The 21,448-nt window shown below is 45.3% G+C and overlaps 1 protein-coding gene across 2 annotated transcripts; it reads right to left on the reverse strand.

Annotated features, from left to right (window-relative positions):
- Positions 1-5,308: 5,308 nt before the first annotated feature.
- On the reverse strand, positions 5,309-20,825 carry ITLN1 (intelectin 1). 2 transcript variants are annotated; one of them, XM_081967819.1, is made up of 8 exons: positions 20,703-20,825; positions 18,755-18,828; positions 13,198-13,353; positions 11,093-11,340; positions 8,710-8,868; positions 8,070-8,190; positions 7,026-7,129; positions 5,309-5,583 (listed from the first exon to the last, which is right to left on the reverse strand). In XM_081967819.1, exons 2-8 carry the CDS (start codon positions 18,813-18,815, stop codon positions 5,431-5,433), a joined length of 1,002 nt encoding a protein of 333 aa, XP_081823945.1. In that variant the 5' UTR covers positions 18,816-18,828; positions 20,703-20,825; the 3' UTR covers positions 5,309-5,430. The 2 variants fall into 2 exon arrangements, with proteins under 2 accessions (XP_081823945.1, XP_081823946.1); XM_081967820.1 differs by lacking the exon at positions 20,703-20,825 and adding an exon at positions 20,637-20,659.
- Positions 20,826-21,448: the final 623 nt, after the last annotated feature.

The raw sequence follows: 21,448 nt of genomic DNA on the forward strand, positions 1-21,448 counted from the left end.
CGTACTCCCCATCACAGCCTGCGCGGCTGCGTTCTGAACCAACTGCAGTCTCCGGGCGCGTCCCAAGGGCAGCCCCATGTAGAGAGCGTTGCAGTAATCCAGGCGGGATGTCACCAGCGCATGAGTGACCGTGCGTAAGGCATCCCGGTCCAGTAGGGGGCGCAATTGGCGCACCAGGCGAACCTGGTGGAACGCCCCCCTCGCCACGGCTGCCACATGGTCATCCATTGACAGCCGGGCATCAAGGAGGACGCCCAAATTGCGCGCCCGTTCCACAGGGGGCAATTGTTCGCCCCCTATGGCCAGCGATGGAATCAGCTGGCTGAACCGAGGTGCCGGTAGCTACAGCCACTCGGTCTTGGAGGGGTTGAGTTTAAGTCTGTTGTCCCCCATCCAGACCCCGACGGCTTCCAAGCACCGGGACATCACTTCAACAGCCTCGTTGGGGTGGTTTGGGGTTGAAATATACAGCTGAGTATCATCAGCGTAGAGGTGATACTCAACCCCCAAACCACGGATGATCTCACCCAGCAGCTTCACATATGTGTTGAACAGGAGAGGCGAGAGGACCGACCCCTGTGGCACTCCACAAGTGAGTGGCCTCGGGGTCGACCTCTGTCCCCCTGTCAACACACATTGCCTCCGGTCGGAGAGGTAGGAGCCGAACCACCGCAAAACGGTACCTCCGACTCCTATCCCCTCCAACCGGTGCAATAGGATACCATGGTCGATGGTATCAAAAGCCGCCGAGAGGTCTAATAGGACCAGGATAGAGGAACAACCTCTATCTCTGGCCCTCCAGAGATCATCGACCAACGCGACCAAGGCTGTCTCTGTGCTGTGCCCGGGTCGGAAGCCGGACTGGCGTGAGTCTAGATACTCGGATTCGTCAAGGTGTTGTGGAAACTGCTGCGCCACCACATTCTCGACAACCTTCGCTAAAAACGGAAGGTTGGAGACTGGACGATAGTTAGCTAGTTCCATTGGGTCGAGTGCAGGCCTCTTAAGTAAGGGTCTCACCACCGCCTCCTTCAAGGCGGCTGGTAAGGATCCCTCACCCAATGAGGCATTCACCAGGCCCAGAAGCCAGCCTCGGGTCACCTCCCAAGATGCCAGTACCAACCAGGAGGGACACGGGTCCATTAAACATGTGGTGGGTCGCAGCCGTCCACGCAACCTGTCCAAATCCTCGGGGGCAACAGAATCAAACTCCTCCCAGGATGGTCTCACAAGACTCGCTGTTGGCGGCCCGTCCGGTCCACTGAGGGGGGCCCATCCGCTCCGGATCTGAGCGACTTTATCCTGCAGATATTCCCCAAACTCCTCTGCTCTGCCCTGCAAGGGTGCCCCTTGCGTCCTCTGTGACAAGAGGGAGCGGGTCACCCTAAACAGGGCGGCAGGGCGGTTATCCGCGGACGCAATAAGAGCAGCGCAATATCTACGTTTGGCCGCCCTTAATGCCACAAGGTAGGTCCGTAAATAGGCTCTTACCTGTGTTCGTTCTTTCTGAATGTATTCAGCCAAAATACTTGTCATGATGTCCCTTATGTTTTCATCATCTGCCTCCATCACGTTTTGGAATCTAAGGTAAAAGGACATTCTCTCAAACTCTAATTTCATCTGTTGGGTATCAAGCTCTTTGTTTCCCTTCTGCACCCCTTCCACCCCTTCCCTCATCTCAGCCGTCCCACTCTCCAAAAGATCCAGTCTCTGTGAGTTCTTATTGATTTGAGCCTGATTCTCTTTAATTTCTTCTTTCATCTCCTTTAGTTGTTTCTTGATTTCCTCTTGTCCCTGTAAAAGTTGCTGGAACATTTGTTGAAACTCCATCTCTGTACTTTTAGGTTGCATCAAAGCTGTTATAGTTGATTGTGTACTAGGACTGGAGGTTGCAGATGTCGGGGCAGAGGTAGCAAAGCCAGGCTTTCCAGGAGGTGGCCTTTTAGGAGACATTGTTTGTGGAATAAAGAGTTCAGTCAGTGTAGAGAATGGTCAGTCAGAGCGGCAGAGCAGCCAGAAGAGTCCAGGGGGCAGAAGGTCCAGGCAGAAGAGAGTTTCTCTAATCACCCTGGCAATAGAGCAAAGTTTTTCACTCCAGGGAGTTCAAAAGGTAGCAATCCACAAGAGATTTGTCTGAGTAGCACGGAGACAAAGACCGGAAGCCTGAAGTTTTAAAGGTGGAGTCAGGTTTCACAGTTCATAAAGACAACGGAAGTGTGCCATCTTACCCTGCCAGCTTCGGGTTTAGAGGCATAACAAAGTTTTCAAAGTTCAAAGTTCTCAAAGTTCCCAGATCATCAATATATTATGGGGTTAAGTCCGAAAAAATCACTTTTAGCAAGGGCGTGACATCATTGGTTGGCTCTCCCCCCCCCTCCTTCCCCTGGGGCTGAGAGCAAAATTGTTCCAAGCCGCCTATCCGAGGGTTTGAGTTTTATTAAATTTATATACCGCCCCCTCTCCCCGCAGGGACTCGGGGCGGTGTACAGACAGTACAAATAAAACAACAAAGCAAGAACAACAATACATTAGATGCAAGAACAACAATACATTAGAAACAATACATTAGAGGAATTCCCCCTCCCTCCATCCGCGCCTCTCCAAATCAGCCGAAAGGAAAAGTTTTGAGCTGCTGACAGTTTCTCCATGTTGGTAAAAGAAATGAAAAGGAGACTACGCCTCACCGCACCGCAGCCGCGTCCTTCTGCTTGCTCATTCTCCGCACAGCCTCGCAGCGAAGATGCCGGAGCGTCTCCCCATCATGCTCCCCAGTGCCTGAAGTGAGGCGGGGGGCCCCCCACCGGCCGCCGCCGATCCCGGGGATCCCCTGCGGTGCCACCCCTCCGCTAGGAGCCTCTACAGGGCGTCCTGTGCCCCCCAAGGAGTGGGGAGCCCACCGGGGAAGCGCGGGACGAGCAATACTTGCCCGTCGCCGTCAGCCGCCGGAACCGGAAGTCACACTGGCATTCTGATCTGAGCACTAGAAAAAAATATAATCTTGGCTCTTTGCAAATTTGGGACTAATCTTTATAAACTGGAATGCCTAATTTGTTTATCTTTTTATTTATATCCCACCTTTATTATTTTTAAAATAAGCATCCATCCCAGCCCACCAGTTTTGTTTTCCTGCTAGTCATCAGAAATAGATTTTTCTGATTTTCTTATTTTAAAATGATAATCTTTTTACCGAACTGTAAAAATAGAAAAAATAGCACAAACTAAGAAAAAAGTGAAAAAAAGTGAAGAAACTGGAAAAAGGGAAAGGGAGAAAAATCCGTAAAAGAAAATATGTATTTCTTGATTTTTCTGATTTTCTGATGCAGGTCATTTAATAAAAATGTTAATCAGAAAAAGGATTGGCTGACTTCAAAGGATAAAATACATTTGTTCTGTTTCTTTCTTTTGCTGTTTTTGATATTAGTTTTTTAAAATTCTGTTTTAACTGAAGTTTTTAAGATAATGGTACAAAAATCACTATTTTGATATTATCATTTCTTTATATATCTCTTTTCTATTTTCCTTATTATTTTTCTTTCCTTCTGCATTTTTTGCTTTTTATATTTTATAAAAATATATTTAAATATATATTTATATTTTTCTTGCTTTGTATTGTTTCTTTACCTTCACCTTCGTAAACTTTAATGTCAAAGATTGTTTTGAAAAAAGAAAGACCTTTTACCGTAAGTATTACAGTCTCTTATGTCTAATGTCCAATTTTTAACCACGTTAAAAGAACATGCTTGATAATATTGTTGGAAGAAAATGTCCTTCTGGGTTCAGTTCCAAGTGGGGAAAAAGACACTGGAAACATGGAGGCTGCTTGGAAAGATGGTTTAATGGTGGACAGGATCACATTGTTTAAGGCACTGAACAGGAAAGGGGGATCAGAGGCTTCCAGATGTTGGGTGAAGAAGAAGAAAAGAGGCAGAGATGCTGAAAGTCCCTGGTTTTATGCCCTCTCTGGCCTTTGATCTTGAGCTTGAATTCTGATTGGTTGTCAGAGTCCCAGGGGCAACTCTCTAGATTGTGCTTTGAGTCCAAGTTTGGTTGAGCCTTGCTTCTTCCCAGGTGCCCTGTGGTGAGATGGGTAAAGGGCAAGTACTATCATGCCTTAATCCCATCACCTTGGAGCTGAAGGGGGATCTTTGTTATGTAGAATAGTCTGTCTCAGGTATTTTAATGCCTCATTGACAAAGGTGGGGGCTATTAAGAATGAGTCTGTTTCCTGCCTAAAAACACGTTTCTCCATTTCTGATCCAGGGAAATAGAATATTCTGACTTTTTCAATAGGATATTTCATTTTTTTTCTAGGAGAGGGGTGGGCGCTAACTTCCTGCAATATAAAGACCAATCTGGTAGTTCAAACCCTTCATTTTCTTTCGATCCTTGTAACAATTTTCAATTTTATTCTTGCTTTTTTCCCCCTTGCCAAATAAATTTCAGCATCCATTTGTTTGGATCATCAAAAGAATTTCTTTTCATTTTTATAGGTATTGTTTGGAACAGGAAAAAGCAGTTTGGGTCGAATATTCATTTTTATCGTAGCGTTGGAAGAATACCTGGGTTCGGTTCCAAGTGGGAAGAAAGACATTGGAATCATGGGAGACTGCTTGGGAAGATGGTTTAATGGTGGACAGGACCACACGGCTTTGGACAATTCCCATGATGGCTCTGCCTGAAGGAGGTAGATCTTTGTTATGTAGAATAGACTGGCTCAGGCCTTACTGGCCCATTGACAAAGGTTTCTGCCTCCCTTCTAGGGGAAATATTCTGCCCTTTTAATATTTCCTAAAATATCTCATTTTCCTAGGAAGGTGCTAACATCCTACAGTAGCTATCCTTCCTAACATTGAGAGATGTAGGCTTTTACATTTTTCTAAATCTAATTTTACCTGCTTAAGTAGCTTTATATAATTGTCTTCTTTTATCCATGCACACCTTGCTGTCAAGTAAATTCCAAGATATTTATCTTTCTTAACTGTTTGAAAATCCACCTTTTCTTTTTGTTTTTAACTATAACTTTATAACTTTAGTTTCTCTCCCCCCCCTCTTATTTGCTTTCGGTCCTGCTACCTCTCCAAACTCCTCCGTCTCTTTTAACAATTTCAGAATGGTCCCTTCTACAACAAATACCAAATCGTCTGCAAACGCTTGTCGTTTACACCTTTCCTCTCTTATCTTGTTTTCTAAATTTTCCATTTTCTTCTCCTTTTTATATTTTCCTTGCTTTGTATCTTGCTTGCCTTACTTTCGCGTTTGTAAACTTTCAGGGTTATTTCGAAAAAAGAAAGACAACACGGAGGCCAAATTTCAATGTGCTGTTTTTATTTTTTATTTTGCTGCATTAGCTGTCGTCAGATTACGTGTTTTCATCCTCAATTTCTCTGCTCCGGGACAGGCGGCTCCGTCTCCGGATTCTAATTCGGATGCTCAGCGGTAGAAGATCAGCACCGCGGCGTCTGTGATGGTCTTCGAAGAGCTCCATCCGCTGTGAGTCCCGTAGCCGTCCCAGTCGAAGCTGGCAAAATCGCCACATTGACGGGGGTTTCCTTCTGGGAAAAAGCCCCCTCCTCCAATGCAGTGCTAAGGGAGGAAAAAAAGGGAGTTAAGCATCTTGCACATTTCCTGATGGTGACAACAATCAATCGGTGTCTCCGGAAGTCTCCAAAAACTGGAGGTTTTCCAAAAGAGATTGGACCGTCTGCAAGGGAATAGATCCGTGAATGGGGAACCAATGGCACCACAGGTGGCATGCTCTCTGCCCTCTTTATGGGCACACCAGCCGTCATCCCATTGTGGGAGTGGCTTGGCGGCCATGTGACCGGGTGGGAGAGGCTTGCCAGCCTTGTGACTGGGTGGGCGTGGCCAACTTGTAAAATGTGTGAAACTCACTTAACAACGCTCTTAGCAACCAAAATGTTGGCTCAGAAACTCTGGCATTTGAAGCACGCAAGTCTTAAAGCTGTCAAGTTACAAGACCCTTGCACCCCTAACCCTTTAGAAAAAAACCCCCAGGGGTGTTCAAACTTGACAGCTTTAAGACTTGTGGACTTCAACTCCCAGAATTCCTCTTCCAGTCATGTTGGCTCAGGAACTCTGGCATTGAAGTGTGCAAGTCTTAAAGCTATCAAGTTTGAACACCCCTGGAGTTTTTTTTCTAAAGGGTTAGGGGTGCAAGGGTCTTGTAACTTGACAGCTTTAAGACTTGCACACTTCAGTGCTAGAGTTCCTGAGCCAACATGACTGGAGGAGAAATTCTGGGAGTTGAAGTCCACAAGTCTTAAAGCTGTCAAGTTTGAACAACCCTGGGGTTTTTTTCCGTAAAGGATTAGGGGTGTATTATAACGTGCTTTTGGCACGCAATGACAAAAAGGTGAGCTATCATTGGTATCGATTCTCCTGCTTGAGCAGTGGGTTGGACTAGAGGACCTCCTGAAATGCCACAATATGTTGTGTGCGTGGTGCAAAACTATAAGACACACAAACACAAATCTAGCATTCTAGGAATTCTGAATTCTAGGAATGAAAAGCATAGCTCAAAAGGATGTAGGTAAGTCCCTGACTTATGATCAATCACTTAGCAGCTGTTCAAAGTTACAACGGACTCTATGTCCCTTTTTGTTTTGTCTTGCCATTAGAGTAAGGTGTGGGGGGAGGTGGGGAAGGTGTTGATTATGAGTGGGTTAATTAGAGAAACAAAACTTCTCCAGTTCCCCTGAAGCTGATGAGGGGAACCTGGAAGCTTTTCAAGGAGATTTTAACAGGTGTGAAGAAGAAGGCAGATGGTTCCCACGACAAAGAAAAGTTGTTTACATGAGTTATGTGGAAGCCTGGGAGTTTGGCTGGGAAAACCATTGTTCAAGAGTATGTCCAGATGCCTTGGAATTTCAGAGTTCGTTCTACTTCGCCATTACCACGCCCCGTATTCATTAAACAGGTTTTCAGAAATGAGATGATCCTGAACTTTTATTTGGATCAAGCTGGATGTTGACACCGCATTTGATGAGGAAGACCGGGATACTCACATGTTCGGAGTTGCATCGGGTGAGTTTAACACCAGAGCAGAGAGCCAGCGCTGCTTTTTCATTATTAAACACCCGGAACTGGACGAAGCCAGAGACAAATTCACCTGAGAAACAGAAGAGAGATACTCAATGCGGTTGGGAGGATTGTAATTATTTTCACAATCTTGGTTGATGACAGCTGACAATCTGGGACTTCAGCTCCCAGCATTCCCCTCAGCATGTTGGTGACCTGAAGTCCACCCATCTTGAAGCAAACCGGCTGGCGAATTCTGGGAACTGAAGTCCACCCTTCTTGAAGTGGTCAAGTTTGCAATACCCTGTGCCAACCTCTTCCTATTGCTGTTTCGTAGCAGCTGGACTTTTGGAGGGGTACGAAATGTCCCCCGTCCCCCCAAGATAAGAAGGTACATCGCTAGCCTAACCTGCCCAACGTACTTTCTAAACCATCTCAACTAATCTTATTGCATTCTTTGATAATGTGACAAAATTAGTGGACCAGAGGAATGATGTCGATATAGTTTACTTGGACTTCAGTAAGGCATTTGATAAGGTAGCCTGTAACCTACTACTTGATAAAGTAGAAAAAATGTGGGTTAGACAGCATCACCACCAGAGGGATTCGTAACTGGCTGACCAACCGCACTCAACGTGTAGTCCTGCATCTACATGGAGGGCAAAATGCCCTCTCTTGGTGAACTGGTAGTAAGCCGGTTAGAAACCCACCACTGGGTAGAATAAGAAGCAATGGGTGGAAACTAATCAAGGAGATAAGCAACTTAGAGAATTAAGGAGAAATTTCCTGACAGCCCGAACAATTAATCAGTGGAACAACTTGCCTCCAGAAGTTGTTAATACTCCAACACTGGAAGTTTTTAAGAAGATATTGGAACTGGGCCATCAATTTTGGAAAGGAGCTAATACTTTCCCCTTCCTCTTGGATCTTAGCTTCAAAAGAGGATGTCCCAGCCTAGGAGACCCAGGTGGTCCAATGGTCCAACCCCCCATATTGTGGGGCAGCCCTCTAACTGAGGCAAGGATGCTTACCCCGTCCGTGGGGAGAGTACAATTCTGAAGTCTTCTGGGCATCACCAACATCATAAACAATAGGGATAGCCGGGCCGTTATCATTTGGACAGCTACCAGCGCCATATTTCACCGGGTATTTCTGGAAGGCAAATCACAGCTGGATTATTTCCATGCATGACCGTTCCACCAGCAGAGCAAACAGAAGGTGAAGATGGTTTATGGTGTCCTCTTCAACCTGGTTGTAGGACTCTGAGATGAACCGAGTCCCAGTCATCAAAACTGAGCTTTAATTTGTGGTGGCTTCTTGGACCACGACGACCAAGTGAAGGTCCAACTAGAGATTCTCTGGGGGTCAAGATGGAGGTAGTTGGCTTTGATCCTCTTTTGAGATGTCTTCTTCCCCTTCCTAGTTCTAAGACACAGTTCTGGGATTCTGATGGCCTCTCAACCAACCATCAAAGCCTAAAGTTGCTACGAATTTAGTCAGCCAGCCCAGCCCAACCCAACCCAACCCAACCCAACCCAACCCAACCAACCAACCAACCAACCAACCAATGCATATTTAGCATTTTAGAATCAGCCAGATCAGGTCCAAGAAACAGACGTGGTCATATTTGGTGAGTCAACAGGCAGAAAGATCAGGTTGCTTGGGGCTCACCTCATAGAGCCGGAGAAGGTTGCCCCCTTGCCCAGACAAGAAGCCTGTCTCTGTGTGGTATCTCAAGAAGGAAACGTCCTTCCATTTCTTCCTCGGGGTGTTGTTGGGAACATGCCAGATGGCGACATCTCGGGCTATCATAGCGTAGTAGCCTGGGTTCTGGAAAAGAGGAGACACCGTGGAGAACTTCAGAGGGGGCTTCAAGAGTCCATTTCTAAGACCCTCTGAAGGCTGAGACTCTGTAGAAAGACACATTGATATGACGCAACACCTGGAGAAGGCCTGTCACCTGTCCCCTCCATCTGCTTTTCTTCGTGGACCTAAGGATTACGGGTGAGAAGATTGGACCCTAGCAACACTCCAGAGGGGTGACCTCTTCCTTTCCCCCAGTGACTAGAAGCACCTCTTGAAGAAGCAGCAAAAATACTGGGCTGTCACAAATAAGAGGGATCAGCCTGTTCTCCAAAACACCAGAAGGCAGGACAAGAAGCAACAGATGAGAACTGATGAAGGAGAGAAGCAATGTAGAACTAAGGAGGAATTTCCTGCCAGGGAGAACAATTGATTGGTGGAACAGCTTGGCCACAGAAGTTGTGGGAGCTCCATCGCTGGAGATTTTCAAGGAGAGACTGGACATCCATTTGTCCGGAATGGTATAGGGTCTCCTGCTTGAACAGGGGCTGGACTAGAAGACCTCCAAGGTCCCTTCCAACTCTATTAAGCTTATGAAGTGCGGCACACTCCAAAAATACCACATAGATGGATAGATTAACAGAGTTGGAAAGGACCTTGTAGGTCATCTACTCCAATCCCCCCCCCAAACAGGAGACCCTACACCACCCCCAACAAATGGCAGTCCAATCTCCCCTTGAAAGCCTCCAGGGATGAAGCTCCCACATCTTCTGAAGGCAACTTCTGTTCCATGGGTTGATTGTTCTCCCTGTCAGCAAATGGAGTTTCCCTCCATTGTTCCTCATCTGGCCTTCAGGTGCTTTGGAGAATAGCTTGATCCCCTAACTCCTCTCTGGGGCAGCCCCTCAAATATTGGAAGATGCTCTCCTGTCTCCCCTGGTCCTTCTCTTCCCTAGACCAGCCAGGCCCAGTTCCTGCAACCGTCCATCATATGTTTGAGCCTCCAGTCCCCTCATCATCCTGGTTGCTCTTCTCTGCACTCTTTCTAGAGTCTCAACGTCTTTTTTACAATGTGGTGACCAAAACTGGATGCAGGACTCTAGGTGTGGCCTTACTAAGGCTTTACGGAGTAGTATTAGTGCCTCCCTTGATCTTGATTGTATCCCTCTGTTAATGCAACTTAGGATTCTGTTGGCTCTTTTGGCTGCTGCTGCACACGGCTGGCTCCTATTTAACTGGTTGTCCACTAGGACTCCACAATTGTTGTTGCGTAAGTCTACAGCCACATGTGCCAAACTCAGCGCAGGTCAGGGCATTCTATGCCCAAACTGGCCTGTCCGGTCATCTTCGGACATACCACATTTAGGTCAGTGACGTGCAGTCAGGGGAGGCAGGGGAGGCAGAGCCTCACTGCTCTCATCATGAAAATAAATAAAAAAATTACTCCGGGAAGCCGCGAAAGTGGCTGGGAGAGGCGCTCGGCTTGGTTTAGCCTCCCTGGACATTGCAGCAGCAGCCCCAAGTGCGCCAATCTCGCCACTTTTTGCATCGGGCGAGCCCAGGATCCTTGCAAGGGGAATGGGACCACGTGTGCAGGAGGCTCCTCAGCTCCAGCCTCAGATCAGTGCAGCCGCGGGCCCCTTCATGTTGGCTCAGGAAGGAGGAGAATGGGACCACGTGTGCAGGGGAAGGGGACCGCAGCTCGCACTGATCTGAGGCTGGCGCTGAGGAGCCTCCTGCACACGTGGTCCCATTCCCCTTGCAAGGATCCGGGCTCGCCCGATGCAAAAAATGCCTAGGTAACATCATCAGTGTTAGAAGGGAGTGGGGAGGGGGGAAAGAGGAGAAAGGAGAAGTTTCTCTTCTCAGAAATGTCTTCTCAGTGGAGCTGTGGCAGCCTGCCTGTCCCTTTCTGACATTTCTGAGAAGAGAAACTTCTCCGGTCGGGCTGCACCCGTGTGATCGGAGCAACCACGCGGTTTGACGATGTCACCAGCCTCACCAGCCATAAACCTCACTGCACGTCACTGATTTAGATTCAAGGGGACCACTGATGTTGAGGGCTTCATCAGTGACAGTGGATGGACAAGATCTGCTGTTTTTTGCACCAAATATTAAACATAACCCAGCGTTGCCTGTTACTACCAACTCTTTGAGGCTGATTTTGGCCTGTGAACTAAAAAAGCCCCCCCCCCCTTTTAAAAACCTGCTTTTCTTTTCTTTTCTCTCCCCTCAAATGAGTGGCTCCTACCTTGTAGTCATCGCTGGTGGCAGCTATGGCTGACCCAAAGGTGTTCTTGTTGGACCAGCTTCCATCCCCGTTGGGGTAGTTGGCATTACTCCCTTGCTGGCTGGACCAGCGGTCACCCACGGTGCATTTCCCAAAGATGTTGTTCTCGTGGACGCTGGCCACCAGCGTCCAGCCGCCTCCGTTGGTGGACATGTCGCAGAAGGTCTGGTAGATCTCACCATCTTCACTCCTGAGGGTATACAGTCCATCTGCCAAACAGTAGATATAGATATACATTTATGCTCGATGGTTGATATTCTAGATTGCTTCCCTCCTCTTCCTCCTCCCTTCTTCCTCTTCCTCCTTCCTCCTCCTCCTTGCCCTCCCCTTCTTCATTTGTCCTCTTCCTCCTCCTTTCTTCTTCCTCCTCTTCTCCCTCCTCCTCCTCTCCTTCCTTCCTCCTCTTCCGCCGCCTCCTTTCTTCTCCCTCCTCTTCCCCCTCCACAACTTCTGGTGGCAAGCTGTTCTACTGGTTAATTGTCCTCACTGTCAGGAAGTTTCTCCTTAATTCCAGGTTGCTTCTCTCCTTGGTTACTTTCCTTCTATTGATCCTTGTCTTGCCCTCCGCTGCTTTGGAAAAGAAATGGACCCCCTCTTCTTTGGGGCAGCCCCTCAAACACTGAAATATAGCTATCATGTCCCCACCCCCCCTAATTCTTCTTTTCTTTGGAATAGCCAGACCCAAATCCTGCAATCGTTCTTCATAGGTTTTAGTCTCCAGGCCCTTAATCACTTTAGTTGCTCTTCTCTGCACTCTTTCTAGAGTCCCAACCTCTTTTTTATGGTGTGGTGACCAAAACCGGATGCTGTACTCTAGGTGTGGCCTTACTAAGGCTTTAGAAAGCGGTACTAATACTATCCTGGTTAATACAGATTGACCACAGCAGGGATGTCTAGGGTCTGTGTCAGGCCTGTAGTTATGTTCCTTTTAGGATCTTTGGCCTGCCACACTTTCTTATAGTTTAGTTTAGTTTATTTAATTTATAGACCGCCCCCTCTCCCCGTAGGGACTTATAATTTCCTATGGGTTTCATTAGTGTAGTAGTTGGGAGGGGGGAATAGAAAGGAGTAGGATTGTGGGATGTATTGTTGTCATTCTTTTATAGAAGCCAAGGTCATCTTTTGTCTCCGCACCTCCACACCTGACCGGAAGCAGAGGGGTGTAGATGCCAGCGTGGAAGATGATGATTGGAACAGGTGATGGATTTGTGGGTGTGGGGATAGATCATGAACTTTCAACTGGGTGGAATTCCAGGAAGAACATCAGAGTTGGAATTCCATAGATGTGCTAACTTGCCTGTATGAATAAATGGGAACTTTAAGGATAACTTTGCCTTGGACAATGATTTAATTCTGCATGGTATTTAGAACGCCTAACATTGTGTTTGTGTGTATGTGTGTGATAAAGTCAAAACGGCAACCACAAATGTGAAGTCAAAGCCCCCTCCTCTCTTTTCTATGCCTCCCAATGCCCATCAAGAGAAGGTTGGTGTCAGGCCTACAGCCATCTTTCCTTTTGGGTCTTTGGCCTGCCACACTTTCTATTATTCTACTATGCCTTTTCTATGGTGGGAAAATGGGATTGTAAGGAGTTAGAGGATATGTAGCCACAACAAAATTCTTTCTAGAAAACCAAGGTCATCCTTTGTCTCTGCACCTCTGCACCTGACCGGAACTGGATAGGTGGAAGCTGCCAGCGTGGCAGTGGGAGATTGGGATGGATTTGTGGGTGTGGGGGCAAGATCTTGAACTTACAACTGGGTGGGGAAAACCGGGAAGCTTTCAGATTCAGGTTTCCCACAGATGTGCCAACATGTCTCTCTTCATAAATTGGAAAGTTTGAGGCAAGTTCTGCCTTGGACTCTGATTTAATTTTGGATGCTATTTGGAACCCTGACAGTTGTCCTTCAATTTGTGGCCAACATTTTGACTTTTTTGCCACTCTCTTGCAAACTGTGGAAACCGGAAGGAGAGACCCGTTTATCGCAAAGGAGCTTATGACGGGCCAAAATTACCCAGGAGCGGAGAGCTTTGATGGGGCAGACAGAAGCGTCCTCTGTGCTCACCTGCAGCCTTTGGCATGGCAGCCTTGATTTCCTTGCAGCTCTGGTAGAGCTTCTGGGTTTGGCCTGGCTGGGAAGGTTGGCAGGAAGTCCCCGTTTCCCATTTCTTCAGCAGGTCGATGAGGTCTTCCTTAGCTGTGCTGACACAGTTGCAGCTGGCTGTCGAGACAATGCACAACAAAAAAGAAGTCAACAACCAAGACAGAAGGATGTCCTCTTCCCACTGGCCCCTGGGCATTACTTCTGTTTGATTGGCTTATTTTCAAAATTAGTCGGATGCCCATCTTACCACCGGGTGAGGCTGGGTGGCTTATAATATTAAAAATAGAAAACCACAGATAGCAGAGTAAAACGAATGAGCTGGAAGGGACCTTGGAGGTCTTCTAGTCCAGCCCCCTGCTCAAGCAGTGGCCAAACCGGAATGTGTGTGCATGTGTGAAATCCAGAAATCCGAGGACCAGCTGGCTGGCATGTGCATGCATATTTTGGGGGCATTTTGTGGTGCTCTGGTGCCTGCGAAGACCAGCTAGCTGGCACGGATGTGCATGCTGGAAAGCCAAACATCAGCTGGCCAGCACATGTGCCCATAGAGGGCTCTGTGTGCCACCATCACTGACCTATACCTTCAGATAAGTGACTGCTTAGACCATTGGTTCCCAGCCCTTTTCTCGCCATGCCCTACCTCAGCATCTCTAAACTCCCAATGCCCCCTTTACTTTACTCTTACTTTACTCTTACAGGTACAGCATAGGTGGTACTTTCCTCAATAGTAGTAACTGTGAAAGGGATCTTGGAGTCCTAGTGGACAACCATTTAAATAGGAGCCAGCCGTGTGCAGCAGCTGCCCAAAAAGCCAACACAGTTCTAGGCTGCATAAACAGAGGGATAGAATCAAGATCACGTGAAGGGTTAATACCACTTTACAAGGCCTTGGTAAGGCCACACTTGGAATACGGCATCCAGTTCTGGTCTCCACGATGTAAAAAAGATGTGGAGACTCTAGAAAGAGTGCAGAGAAGAGCAACAAAGATGATTAGGGGACTGGAGACTAAAACATATGAAGAACGGTTGCAGGAACTGGGTATGTTTAGCTTAAGAGAAAGAAGGACTAGGGGAGACATGATAGCAGTCTTCCAATATTTGAGGGGCTCCCATAAAGAAGAGGGAGTCAAACTATTTTCCAAGGCACCTGAGGGTAGAACAAGAAGCAATGGGTGGAAACCAATCAAGGAGAGAAGCAACTTAGAACTGAGGAGAAATTTCCCGACAGTTAGAACAATGAATCAGTGGAACAGAAGTTGCTTCCAGAAGTTGTGAATGCCCCAACACTGGAAGTCTTTAAGAAGATGTTGGATAGACATTTGTCTGAAGCGGTATAAGGTTTTCTGCCTAGGCAGGGGGTTGGACTAGAAGACCTCCAAGGTCCCTTCCAACTCTGCTATTGTATTTGTATTTGTATCGTATCGTATTGTATCGTGTCATATTGTATTGTACTTTATCATTCTTACTTTACTCAAAAAGTGAACTCTACTCACACGGAGGAAGCCTAAAAGGCCATTAACTTTAAACTTTAAACAAGGTTCAAATTGCTCCCATTAAAAATCAAGTTGGGAACCACCGGTCTAGACTCTTCAAAACCTCCAGTGTTGGAGCATTCACAACTTCTGGTGGCAAGCAGTTCCACTGGTTAATTGTCCTCACTGTTAGGAAGTTTATCCTTCATTCCAGGCTGCTTCTCTCTTTTCATTAGTAGTCCTCAACTGACGACCCGCATGGAGCCCAATATTTCTGTTGCTAAGTGGTGGTGGGTTTTGACCCATATTACGGCTTTCCTTGCCACAGTTGTTAAGTGAATCACGGCAGACGTTAAGCTAGTAACATGGTTGTTAAATGAAGCTGGCTCCCCCTCGTTTGTCAGATGACTCCAGGACACAGCAACTGTCGTAAGTACATGCCAGTGGCCAAGCATCTGAATGTTGATCATGTGACCACCTGTGGATGCTATAAAGGTTGTAAGTGTGAAAAACGGTCGCAAGTCACTTTGAACAGTCACTAAAGGACCGCTGTACCTGTCAAAGGCATGCTTTGAACATTTGGGGAGAACCAAACTATTTCTTTTTAGAATTAAATACAGATAGTCCTATCTGTATTTAACGGTCCTATCCCGTTACTTATTTTACTTATATTTATCTTTTAACGGCTTAATGGACGTCTCCTATTTTTCAGCTTTCAATTTCCAAATATTGGGCGTGCTCAAACGTTGTGATATGCTGTTCTGACGAGGCTTCCCGAGAGCCTGAAGCAAATCCTCGTCCTGACAAAAAAACCCTTTTATTAATTGACTGTGGATTCTGCTCACCCACGTCTAGCAAACTCTTTAAAGGGAGGATTTACAGTCACAGACTTTCTCTGGCTTGGAGAGCTGCCAGGCTGATCTCTGCAGAACTTGGCCAGGAGCCTCGGAGAGTCACGAACCAATTAAGCAAACTAATTGTCTCCCGCAAACTCCACTCCCCTTTCGCTCCCCTTTTATTTCCTCTGGGAGGGGGCATTCATCATCCACCTGTGGCCTTACTCCCTGTTCTTTAGCGCTTCCCTTTGTCTGGCAACTCTGCGCATACGCACCCTGGGAACAGGCTCCATCTGTTCCTCTGCCTCACTGGTGTCTGATTCCGAAGGCAGCTGATAACCGTCAGACGGCCCTGGCCCCCTCTCTGCCTCCGACACAGAGCCCTCATCAGAGCCTTCCCCAGACTCCAGGACTGGCCCACGTCCCTCCCCAACCCTCCTCACTGTCCGAATCTGCTGCCAGCTGGCAAGCCACAATATATACCTTGGAGATTGTAAAGATATGTTTGGTTACTTTCATATAATTTAGATGTGCTTGATAAATAACTACCTTCTGTAAATATTATAAATTTTCAGACCAGCAATTCCCCAGCAATTCAAAGAAGAACACTGTTCTGGGTGCAGAGAGGAGAAAGAATTTTTTTTAATCATTTCACTCCAGGGAAAGCCTCAAAAACAGGAGAACCTGCTCAAGGGATTGCAGCAGCGTTGGGATCCTGCCGGCATTTCGGCGCCTGAAAAATTTTGCTTCTGACAAGCAAAGCCAGAGTCACTTAATGACCACTTAATTCACTGAACCACTGCAGGGATTCACTTAGCAGCTGTGGCAAAAAAAGTTCATCAAATTGGTGCGACTCTCACTTTGGTGCCAGAATTGTGGTGGTAACTTGAGGACTACCTTTTTTTTTTTTTTTGCAAATCAGGAGAGCCGTTTGTGCATTTTTCAAAATTATGCATTTTGCACATCAAGATAATATTCGGATCCATTTTCTGAGCTTGGCTAATACAGAATTCATGCTTCATGTGCTGGATTTCCCCTCTGATATAACCCGATGCTGACTATTGATGAAAGAAGCAGTTATTTTAATTATGTATTATTATTTTAATATTGATGAAAGAATTTCTAAAAAGTGTTCAGAGAAGGACAACAAAGATGATTAGAGAACTGGAGCCTAAAACAAATGAAGAATGGTTGCAGGAACTGGGGATGTCTAGTTTAATGAAAAGAAGGACTAGGGGAGACATGATAGCAGTCTTCCGATATCTCAGGGGTTGCCACAAAGAAGAGGGAGTCAAACTATTCTCCAAAGCACCAGAAGGCATAACAAGAAGCAATGGGTGAAAACTAATCAAGGAGAGAAGCAACTTAGAACTGAGGAGAAATTTCCTGACAGGGAGAACAATCAACCAGTGGAACAGAAGTTGCCTCCAGAAGTTGTGAATGCCCCAACACTGGAAGTCTTTAAGAAGATGTTGGTGTACCTTTATGGAAGTGATACAAAACAAATGATTGAAACATACTGATGATTTTGTGTTAAACTCAAAACTGCTAATACTTATGTATTTATTTATATTTATTTATTTATTTATATTTGGTGCTTCTAGACCACCCCCTCTCCCAAAAGGGACTCGGGGCGGTGTACAGTCCATAGAGAATATCACAAAATACAATAAAAAAGTTAAATATGTACAGTTTGGAGGAGGTTAAAATGCAATTAAAAGAACTGTACAAAGCTATATAAATATAAGTTTTAAATCCCTAAAACAGACACAACAAATTAAAAACCCCTAAGATAACCAGATAATAATACATTTGCCAGGAGGGACAGTTGTAATTATGCCAGGCCTGCTAATCGGAACAGGTGAGTCTTCAATTTTTGCCGGAAGGAGCGGAGGTCAGAAGTGGTTCTAATGTCGGGGGGGAGATCATTCCAGAGGGTTGGGCCCATCACAGAGAAGGCCCTACTCCTTGGTGTCGCCCGTTGGCATTGCCCATGTAAATGTTGATATTTTTCTATTTTTGTTTGTAAAAGTTGTGAGACCTGGGGGGGCTTCTCCCCCCCCCCGCACGATGTAGCTGTCAAAATGTTCTATAACCCTATAATCCCTTTTCCCTGTAAAACTTTTAAAATCAATAAAATTTGAACTATAGATAGATAGATAGATAGATAGATAGATAGATAGATAGATGATAGATAGATAGATAGATAGATGATAGATAGATAGATAGATAGATAGATAGATAGATAGATAGATAGATAGATAGATAGATGATAGATAGATAGAAGATGTTGGATAGCTATTTGTCTGAAATGGTATAGGGTTTCATGCCCAGGCAGGGGGTTGGACTAGAAGACCTCCAAGGCCCCTTCCAACTCTGTTGATCTGTTAACCTGACTGCATTTACTGAGCAATTGAGCTTGTTGCAACTCTGCTAATCTGCATTTCCCACCAGTAAGATTGGCAAAACTATATAAAAATAGATCTGTTGGAAGTGCAATCAAATACGAAAATACATACTTGCTTGGAAAAAAATGATAAAACAGCACCTAGATTTGAAACCAGAGATATTTTTATTGGGCACTTTACCAGAAAAATATGATAAAAAGACTATATATTTGGTTTTACATGTATTAACCTTAGCCAGAATTTTATTTGCACAACAATGGAAGAATGGCGAGATCTTGACAGATGAGAGTGGAATTAAGACAATATTAGAATGTGCAGAAGTGGATAGACTAATGCTCAATATTAAGGACGAAGGAGAAACTGAATACTTTTTGATATGGGATTTATTTTATCAATGGTTAGATAACAGATACAGAAGTTAGAAATGGGGAGACATAAAAAGGGGAAATGTGGAAATGGAGAGTTATTAAAGTATAATGTTAAATATTATGGTTATTAGATTACCAATATTATTGGGATGAATACTATTGCAAATATTTGGATTATGATTGCTCAAAGACAATTGTACACACAATCACACACTATTTGATGGAAATTGAATTTTCGTATGTTATATAAATAAAATAAATAAAACATGAAGAGAAAAAGAAGAGATTGGATAGCCACGTGTCCATGATGTTTTAAGGTCTCTTGCTTTGGAAAGGGGGTTAGACTAGAAGACCTCCAAGGTCCCATGCAGTCCCAGGATTCGGGGATTCTTTGAGAACCCCCTTTCCCACAAATCCACCAGTTACTCACTCACCTTCAGGTTGTGCTTTTACAAAGGCAGCCCAGACCAGCAACAGAAGAGCCAATGACTTCATTGTGGATCAGCCACTAGAGAAAAATGTGAATTAATCAGTCTGTGAATTACCGATTAACAGAGTTGGAAGGGACCTTGTAGGTCATCTAGTCCAGCCCTCCACCCAAGCAGGAGACCCTACACCATTTCTGACAGAGGGAAGTCCAGTCTCTTCTTGAAAGCTTCCAAGGATGAAGCTCCCACAACTTCCAGAAGCAACTTCTTTTCCATGAGTTGATTGCTTAGTAGTAGAGATAAGAATCTATGCAATGGTACAATTGCACAAGAAGATGCTACTGGCACTGCTTGATTGTCATTGTTAAGCACACTTTGTGTCTAATCCCACTTCTTGACAACTTCCAGGAACTGAGCCCCATTGTTTTTCAAATTCTGCCCAGGTGCCAAGACCCAGATTTCCAACAAACAGCTGTAATTGTTTTACATGGTTGTTTTTTTAATAGAATAGAACTTTTATTGGCCAAGTGTTATCGGACACTCAAGGAAATGGCTTTAAGTTGTGAAATACATCATTCAGATTTGATGGGGGATTAGGCTCCAATGATTTTGCTGCAGGAGTTCTGAGAAAGAAAATATATTAAAATCACTTCTGGCAAATGACCAAAAGTTTTCCTTGATTTGATGGACAATTTAGGGCTGGTTGAAACACGAAAACAGAAAAATTGCAGTTCATACCTATTTTTCTGAAGAACAGACCTATTTTTAGGAATAAACAGGAATAAATCTCTCTTTTTTAGGGATAAATCTCAAAGTACCTGGCTACTCAACTTTTTAAGGTAGATTTACTCCCCAAGACTTTTTTGGATCATAACCTTATGAGTTTGGCTTATAAAATAAAACCATATTCTTTTAGGCGGAAAGTTAGGGCAATCAACCGATGGAACAGAAGTTGCCTTTGGAAGTTGTGGGAGCTTCATCCCTGGAAGCTTTCAAGAAGAGGCTGGTCAGAAATGGTGTAGGGTCTCCTGCTTGGGAGGGGATTGGACTAGATGACCTACAAGGATCCTTCCAACTCTGTCAATCTATTAAATCGGGTGTCTCCAAACTTGGCAACTTTAAGACTTGTGCATGCTAGCTGGGGAATTCTGGGAGTTGAAGTCCCCAAGTCTTAAAGTTGCCAAGACTTCTATTTTAGATGAAGGCTCTAAATGTTGCAACATCAAAAAAGGAACAGCAGAGGATTGTAAAAGGCAATTAAAAGATATTTGGGGGGTGGGTGGGTCATAATTTGGGTAAAGCACTAATTTAAGACTGGTTTGGAAAGCAAGTAAAGTCTTAAAGTAAACCCAGAATGGCGTAGGGTCTCCTGCTTGAGCAGAGGGCTGGGCTTCCAACTCTGCTATTCTATATGCTTCATTAGAGGTTAATTTTATAATGAGTCGAAAGTAAGTTTGACAGCAGATCCAGCAACTCCTTCATTGGATGGGAAGCAGAGGCAAAAGGGGTTGGTCTAAGTGACCTCAAGGATCTTTCCATCTCTGTAATTCTATGGCTGCATTCTTACCTCATGCTTAATCTGACGACTGAAATCAGCTCAGTTCTGGAATTGTGCAATGCAAACTAACCAAAGTGTGTTAAATCAGAAAACAAACCCTTAATGATGATTAATATTGTAATATTAAGAAACCTATGAATTCTGGGCTTAAAGGGGTCTTTGGCTATTGGGTTGAGCGTGCCTACAATCCCCATTTAACAAATGTCTCCATGTTTCTACTATCCATAAATAAAAAAAGGGCAGACTTTTAAGGATTGTGCGTTGCAGAATCCATGCTTGTTCCTGGGGTTTCCACCTGCACCCCCAATTCTGGCAAAATTTCTGACTTACCTGAGCGATCCCGAGCATTTCTTTGCAGTCTCTTTGATCAATGCCCTGAGTACAGGTTTGTCTTACCTGGATGAGGAACCGCTTCGCCTGAAGAAAGTAGGAAGCTCAAGTCAGCCTGGTCTTCTCGCTCGACTTTATAAAGCAGCTGGATTTCGAAATTCCCACCAAGACAAGGAAGTCAAAAGCAGGAAATCCTGAAATGAAAAAGGGCTGTTTGCACACTCAAGATAAAAAGGGTTTCAGTTACAGAGTTGGCCAATGCAGAAGTCAATAAAATACTCTGGGTCCTCTCTGACCTTGGTGGCTTCCTTGCATTCCTTGCAGAATGACGGAGTTGGAAGGGACCTTGGAGGTCATCTAACCAATTTAGTTGTATGCATGATGTACAATGACAATAAAGACTATACTACTATCTAGTCCAACCTTACCCCCCAAGCAGGAGACCCTACCCCATTTCTGACCGATGGCAGTCCAGTCTCTTCTTGAAAGCCTCCAGGGATGAAGCTCCTACAACTTCCAAAGGCAACCTCTGTTCCATGGGTTGGTTGTTCTCCCTGTCAGCAAATTCCTCCTTATTTCCAGGTTGAATCTCTCCTGGGTCAGTTTCCATCCATTCTTCCTTGTGTGGCCTTCATGGAAAATAGCTTGACCCCCTAACTCCTCTCTGGGGCAGCCCCTCAAATATTGGAAGATGCTCTCCTGTCTCCCCTGGTCCTTCTCTTCCCTAGACCAGCCAGGCCCAGTTCCTGCAACCGTTCATTGTATGTTTGAGCCTCCAGTCCCCTCATCATCCTGGTTGCTCTTCTCTGCCA

This window comes from Natrix helvetica (genome assembly GCF_964273705.1).
Source record: "Natrix helvetica genome assembly, chromosome: 16".
In the NCBI taxonomy this organism is placed as follows: Eukaryota; Metazoa; Chordata; class Lepidosauria; order Squamata; family Natricidae; genus Natrix; species Natrix helvetica.